The sequence below is a fragment of the Pararge aegeria genome (genome assembly GCF_905163445.1).
Source record: "Pararge aegeria chromosome W unlocalized genomic scaffold, ilParAegt1.1 SUPER_W_unloc_3, whole genome shotgun sequence".
In the NCBI taxonomy this organism is placed as follows: Eukaryota; Metazoa; Arthropoda; class Insecta; order Lepidoptera; family Nymphalidae; genus Pararge; species Pararge aegeria.
The window spans coordinates 488271-495247 of NW_024396989.1; the positions used below are offsets into that span (position 1 = coordinate 488271).

General features: G+C 33.1%; 1 protein-coding gene across 1 annotated transcript; it reads right to left on the reverse strand.

The window, feature by feature from the left end:
- Nucleotides 1–1998: 1998 nt before the first annotated feature.
- LOC120636831 (glutathione S-transferase theta-1-like) lies at nucleotides 1999–6725 on the reverse strand. Its single transcript, XM_039908395.1, has 5 exons — nucleotides 6524–6725; nucleotides 5671–5758; nucleotides 4297–4447; nucleotides 3800–3983; nucleotides 1999–3228 (listed from the first exon to the last, which is right to left on the reverse strand). Exons 1-5 carry the CDS (start codon nucleotides 6633–6635, stop codon nucleotides 3080–3082), a joined length of 684 nt encoding a protein of 227 aa, XP_039764329.1. The 5' UTR covers nucleotides 6636–6725; the 3' UTR covers nucleotides 1999–3079.
- Nucleotides 6726–6977: the final 252 nt, after the last annotated feature.

The following is a 6977-nucleotide window of genomic DNA, read 5'->3' on the forward strand; positions in this document are numbered from 1 at the left end:
GAAAGATAAGGAAGCGGATATATAAAAAATGGAAGATGGAAATCCATAGTGTAGCCATTATCTATTACTTCGACCACAGATTAATGAGAATTTATCAAATAGATTGTAAAGGTTGATGTTGGAAAAGAGCAACTACAGTTTCTTGCCTTCAAACAAACATACTTAACGTTTCAAAAGTGCTTATAAGTACTTAAAATAATTGAATTTTTTATTTTGTTTCTTGAATTCCCGCCTTAACCCTGAATGCGATGCGAGAGTTACATTTTACCATTCTAAGAATTTTTTGTCTGGTGGATCGCTGAGAGTCTTGGGATGTGCACGGGCCAAGGAATTTGAAGCTTTCTTTAAGGTAGGGTGGTGTCCAACGAAGAAAGAGAGTAGAGTTCAGGATATCTATCCTGTACTCTACTCTCTTTCTTCGTGCAGATTACGGCAATACCTTATAGAAAGCCACTTCAGTTTGTTCAGGTTTATTTCAGTGTTTTTGCTGATTAAATAAATAAAAAGGGTGACAAAGGAGCTAGGATACTGAGCCAGTATCAGCTGCACTAAAAGGAGCTGCACTTATTCTCAACCAGACCTAGTTTTCACATGCTTGCTTGCTTCTAAAAATAACGTGGGCAATGTAAGCCCCAAGCAAGGCTAGCATGCGTGCCACGAGAAAATTATCTCTACTAGTTAATCGTTTTTTAGAGACAGACGAGATAATACGAAAACATAATGATCTCGTAGTGAGCATGCTAGGTAGGAATGTAGACATGACTTTTTTGCCGGCTCTTCTCAGTGAAATCTGCCTTCCGAACCGGTGGTAGAGTCTACAAACAGACTGACTTGACGTTTCTAAAGTGCTTATAAACTAGCCTACTTGAAATAAATGAATTGTTAATTTTGATTTTTTTTTTAAGCTTATTGCACTAACTTATTTTACTTTAAGTACTTCTATTAAACTGTATCTACCTACTGAAAAACGTCTGAATGAGATTCATATTTGGCCACAAGAAATACGATCACATTTCGGAATATCGCAACCAACTAAACTGGCTTCGTATAAGGCATCGGGGTACCTACTCTGCATGTCATTTCTACACAGTACTCTACTCTCTTTGATCCTTGGACACCACCCTTCCATAAAGAACGCTTTAAATCGCACGTCCCAAGGCTCTCAGCGATCTGTGAGGGAAAATATACTTACAATGGTAAAATATTTCTCTCAAAGCTACTCGGCATCCTTTACCTACTATAAAAGCTGCAACGCTTTGGAATGCACTCCTTGATGATATTTGTCGCTCTAAATACCTGGCAATGTTGAAAAGGAATCACTACATGTTTTTATTTATATCTGTGTTTTTATTTATACAGGTACCTATAGGTACTTATACATACACCGCGGTACCGCAAAAACGAAAGTTACGTTTGACAGCAGTGATTACGAATACGATCTGTCGCAAACCTGTCGCGAGATACGTGATTACGTATCTCGCGACAGGTTTGCGACAGGCGTAAATCTTGCAATCACTGCTGTCAAACGTAACTTTGGTTTATTTATTGTATGGAAAAGTGATGTTTGACAGCAGTGATTGCAAGATTTAAGTCCAACCTTCACTAGTTTGCAGGGCATGTAAAGAAGAGTTGATGACTCCTCTCACAGGATATTAATTTAGAGCCTAACCTTTTAAGCTGCTCAAAAACGGATCATACATTTAGATCATATGTTCAAACGTCGCATTACAATCACAGGCTATTTTGGAAACTATACATGTACTGAAATTAATGAATAAAATATTTTATCATTGTTTTTACATGAATTACAATAATGCAACAATGGAAAATTGAAATACTAAGTATTAGTTATGTGAAACCTCCGAATAGACACAGCGGGTGGTAAGTAGATGCCGAGGATTTGAAGTAGCCGACGCCCGCTTAAAAAGGGCGATAACTGCTTGATCACAGGAGCTATATCTTAGTAGTATAAAATTAATTAAAACAACCAATCCCTTCACACCTTTTAATATAAAATTACAATTAATTAAACTTTGTATAATTTTTTTACTAAGATTGTATAAATTTATATACATAACGTATCATATTTTACATTCTTCAGGTAGTACACAACTTGCAGCCGTGCGAGCTTGGGGCGTTTTCGAGTATCAAACATTTAATTGAGTTTTATTTTATTATTTCACAAGTGGTTAGCCCTTGATTGTAATATCACCTAATATTAATTGATAATAAGTCTAACATGATAGTGGGCAAACCTGTTAGGGTAATGGAAGTTATATTAAATCAATATGCCCCTAATAAGCTTCTACGAGGTAAAGAGGCTCCCAGGCAAGAATAAACCTAATGGCTCTTTTTATATATAAGTGATTTCTAAACTAATTTTATTTTACCATTGTTCCGCCTACCCCGCCTACTCAGACGTCTACCCTGCTTCAGGTAAAGAGCTCTAGAAGGCTTCCTTGCGCAGAGTGCAAATTATGTACAGGACAAATAATACCAGCTTAAGCCTAATATTATTGCAATGAGGAATGCAAATTTAATGTTCATTACTGTAAAAAAAATCTTTAACTAATAATATAATTGCACATATTCGAATGCAATCGTAAAATTGTCTACTGAGGGTCGACCATCAGATGTCTATACGAAACGATTAAATATAATCCTTCCAAAGAAATCGCGACGAATTTGAAAATAAAAGAATTAGTTTTGTTTACAAGTGCATAAAAAGAACTTTCGCTTTCGAGGATGAAAATGCATTAAAAGACTACTAAACGGGAATTTTATAGAAAACTTTACTGTGACTACAGAAATTTACGATGTTTACTTTTCTCCTGCTGTCACGTATGGTTAACCTATAAACACTTATGCACAAAAGCAATTCTAGTATAAAAGAGAACTTTAAAATAACGAGGATTTAAGTTTATTTTTTGTGCTTGAATGCCAGTTTTTACGGAAGTCGAGCCTGTTGCGCGTAATGACATAAAAGTGTACGGCTTTTTTTTGTTTTTCCTATTTAAGAGTTTATTTACCAAACCACACACCATTATTATATTACGTCTAACATATTTAATATTTTTCATCACAGCTTTGCAGCTAGCTTATTTTTTTCGGTAACTTTGTTAATAACCACGTGTGCCTCGTCGTAGTAAGGGTTGAAATGTTCTGGAACCTTCTTCCACCATGTTGATATACCCTTAAAGTTATCAGCAGGTTCGTAGCCTGCAGCTCCTGGATAAAAATTGAAAAAATTCAAAAACGAAATTCACTTATTTCAAGTAGCACGCCAGCTTGCTTGCGCACCTGTACACTCTATGAGTATACAAAGACTAACTAATTTTATTATTATACCTGTTACACATGGTAAATAGAAACCTTTTTTTTTGGCAAAGAAACCCAACAGTTAGTCTTGAGTGTTTGGAAATGGCATCAAGTACAGGACCTCATGCTCAGGAGCTCATGTTACTCACTAGACCAACAAAGGATATGTTAAGGGAAATACAACATTACAATATGTAGTACACACTCAAATTAAATGAAACATAAAACCTCTTATGTAGTGTTGTCGGTTTAAAAATATATTATTATTATTATATTATTACATATAATATTTCTTAAATATAGTTCAATGGGTACATACCACGATGAGTCCCGTCGTGACCATGATCCATGCAACTGGGTCGAAATATCGACGAATCTAAAATATTATCGTGGTATGTACCCGTTGAAATATATTTAAGAAACGTTAATTAACCACGAAAATCTTACTTTAAAATTTATATATAATATATTTAGTAGTTACTTGGTTGCTCCAACTCGCATGCCGCCAGCAAGTCTGCCACAGTGATGGTGTCACCGGCAACAAACTGGGTACCATTTTGAAGCCAATGCTTTTCAAACGTTTCCAAGGCGGATATCATCCTCTTTTCATAGCCCAACAGAGTTTTAACATCTGGCGCTTTACCCGTAAAAGTTGGGTCCAGAATCTAAAAATGTAGAGAAATAATAATTATAGAGTGGTGCGCTTAAAATTACAAACCATTCGTTAAAAGGAAAACTACAACAAAGAATACCATGGTAAGTTTTATTGTGGGCTTTTTAAGCAGGATGCTTATAAAAACCTTGTAGCTGCAGTTTTAAGATACTCAAGGACATAATCACCATTATCTCACTAAGAACGCGTAAAAGTCCAGCATATAAAGAAGGTAGTAGTTGATTGAAACTTATTCTTGTTTAATTTATAACAACATAGATAGCAATGCATGTTGCCAAAGGAAAGAAATAATGGTGTAAACCTACCTTGACTCTGAAGAACATTGCGCAATGTTGTCTTAATCCAAGGTGTTGCCATTCCAAAAACTCATCAATCCTTGCCTGCAACTTGCTTTCCTTGGGGTACAAGACATCTGGTATAAGATTCTCGCGGGACAGATATTTGATTATTGCAACACTAAAAATAAAAATAAATAAAACCAAATACAGTGTAAACTCCATGTAACATCCCTCGATTTAACGACAAACTCCCTAAAGCGTCGAAATTAATTTTTTTGGTTGGTTTAGCTTGTCTTCCATACAATGATACACTCTACATAGCATTACACCCACCTGTGTAGACTGTTGTTGACCATGACTAATAAGTAGGAGTCGTGGATTTTCTATACGTTTTCATATTCTTAGTTGATCACAAACTTTCTAACTGTAAACACTTGTCTAAAATAAACTTTTTGTTTTTCTAATTCTGATTTTCTTTATTTCTTCTCTCCATTTAACGACAACTCTTTATAACGCCATAAAGCACAGTCCCTTCAGTGTCGTTACATACAGTTTACACTGTATTAAAAAAGTCATATTGCAAGTCTAAAAATAAAAATGACTACAAAATCTATCACAACATGATATTATGTCCTCGCTGTGTATGTCTGTATGTAGGAATGCAATAAACTAAGAAAACACAACATGAATGTCCATAAGGGGTTCACCAATTAAAAGTGCTTTATGAGGAAGGTTGTAAGTGTATAATTCATTAAGGATTTCTAAAAAATGATATAGTTAACATTTATAGTACTAATTATTGCCAACAAAAGAATCTACAAGCTTTAAGTGTCACTATTATTCTTAATTCAGAATGGCTCATTTTTATTCACATTATTCAATGAAGTGAGAATTCAAGTCTGAACAATAAATACCTACTGTTCGCAAAACTCTTAACATTAGTCTTCAGATGGATGTTAAAGAGTGACATAACATGTCATTTCTAAATAGGAGTGTTTGTATATACTTTTTAATCCTAATATCCTATATAAGGTATGAGAATTACTAGCAAAGTGGGCCGGGAACTGTGAGTAAAAAATATATAAAATTGAACTGTAATTTTAAAATAACTTATAGTAGGTATAAGTCAGAGATATGTTTTCGAATAGCTCAATACATTTTTGAGACTAAAATGCAAGTAAGAAGAGGTCTTATTTTATACAATCAGAAACAGAGATGTAACGATAGGCAAAAAAAGTGACTGGAAAAAAATTTTACACGCACACACTAACCTTCCAGTGAAAATAAATCCTTTCAGTCAAAATAAAGTATGAAGAGGTCTTAATTTATACCATCAGAAACAGAGATTTAATGATAGGCAAATAAAGTGTCTGGAAAAAAAATTTACATGCACACACAAACCTTTCAGTCAAAATAAATCCATCATGTTCAATAACCGGAACTTTTTGAAGTCTATTTATTGCTGTAAACTCATCAGTAAAATGTTCACCTGTTGAGAGGATAAATAACTAAGCTTATTTATAGTATAATTGAATATCAGATAATACAAGGTGACTAGCGTGTAACTAAATGTTCTTTTTTCAAATGTAATTATAATGAAAAATTAAATGAAAAAATTATAATGAAAACAAAAATAATCTTCAAAATGACATAAGTATGAAACAATAATTTTAAGCCAGTTTTTTTCTTGTTGTTGTTTTTTTGTCAGTAAATAATAAGGAGGTGGATAAAGTAAAAAGTAGTGCATAATATTTAAGTTTTCTTTTTATTTTTATAAAAACCATTATTATTTATTTACAAAAGAACAAAATAAATAATACACATTTAATATAATATATAGATTCCATTGCACAGATTTGTCCTGTTGTTGTTAAATTTAACAAAAGGAGGAATCCTTTTGTTCATATTAATATAATGAGGATAAAAACATACTCTTCATACATAAGAGTCAGCATGTTGAATTGAAGTAAATACTTCAAGTAACCAAAAATATTGATCCCGAATATTAGAATTTCAAATCGGGACTTCTTGTAAGATGTATAATCATACGACGGTAAATGGTAGTTTGCTGTTAGTTAATTTCTATGCCAGTCTTTCTACCCGTTCATTGGTCTCCCCTTTACGGAAAAACTATGCACTTAAGTTTACTTTTAGTAGTGCGAAGTAAAAACCTTTTATAAACTCAACAGAATACTTCTAACAATGTCATGTAATGTTATTTTAAAATAAGTTAAACTAGTTTATAGGTACGTACCTTTTCTCAAGTCAACTAACTTTTTTTCAAAATCGCACTTCGCACTTTTGAATAAAATGTATAATGCTCTTGATGGCTGGGACATCAAATCTAAATACAACTTTAAAACCATTTTTAAATTGTTAGGTATCTCCGGTAACAAAATTACAATAGCAAAAGATAAAACTAAAACTTTGAAATAATTACTTCAAAAAGTTAAAGGTACCTCTACCCTCCATAGTTAAAGGTCATAAAACTTCAAACTCCAAAGTTTACAAACATGTAATTTTTTTATAATACCACAGACTTTAAATGACTTTATGGCTTTGCGTTCTAGTCTTTATGATTCTATTATTTTGTCTGGCTGTATATAACCACAGATTAGATACGTAAAGAAGTACCCATTTAATAATATCGTATAACATCTCTTCTCTTGTTGCTTGCTTTATTTTTTGAATATTATGTTATCCCAATT

Coding starts and splice junctions, on each gene's coding strand:
- LOC120636831 (XM_039908395.1), bottom strand. CDS start 6,635: ATGGTTTTAAAGTTGTATTTAGATTTGATGTCCCAGCCATCAAGAGCA. Junction 5,759..6,523: donor GTTAGTTGACTTGAGAAAAG/GTACGTACCTAT, acceptor TCCTCTCAACAG/GTGAACATTTTACTGATGAG. Junction 3,984..4,296: donor CAATGTTCTTCAGAGTCAAG/GTAGGTTTACAC, acceptor CTACATTTTTAG/ATTCTGGACCCAACTTTTAC.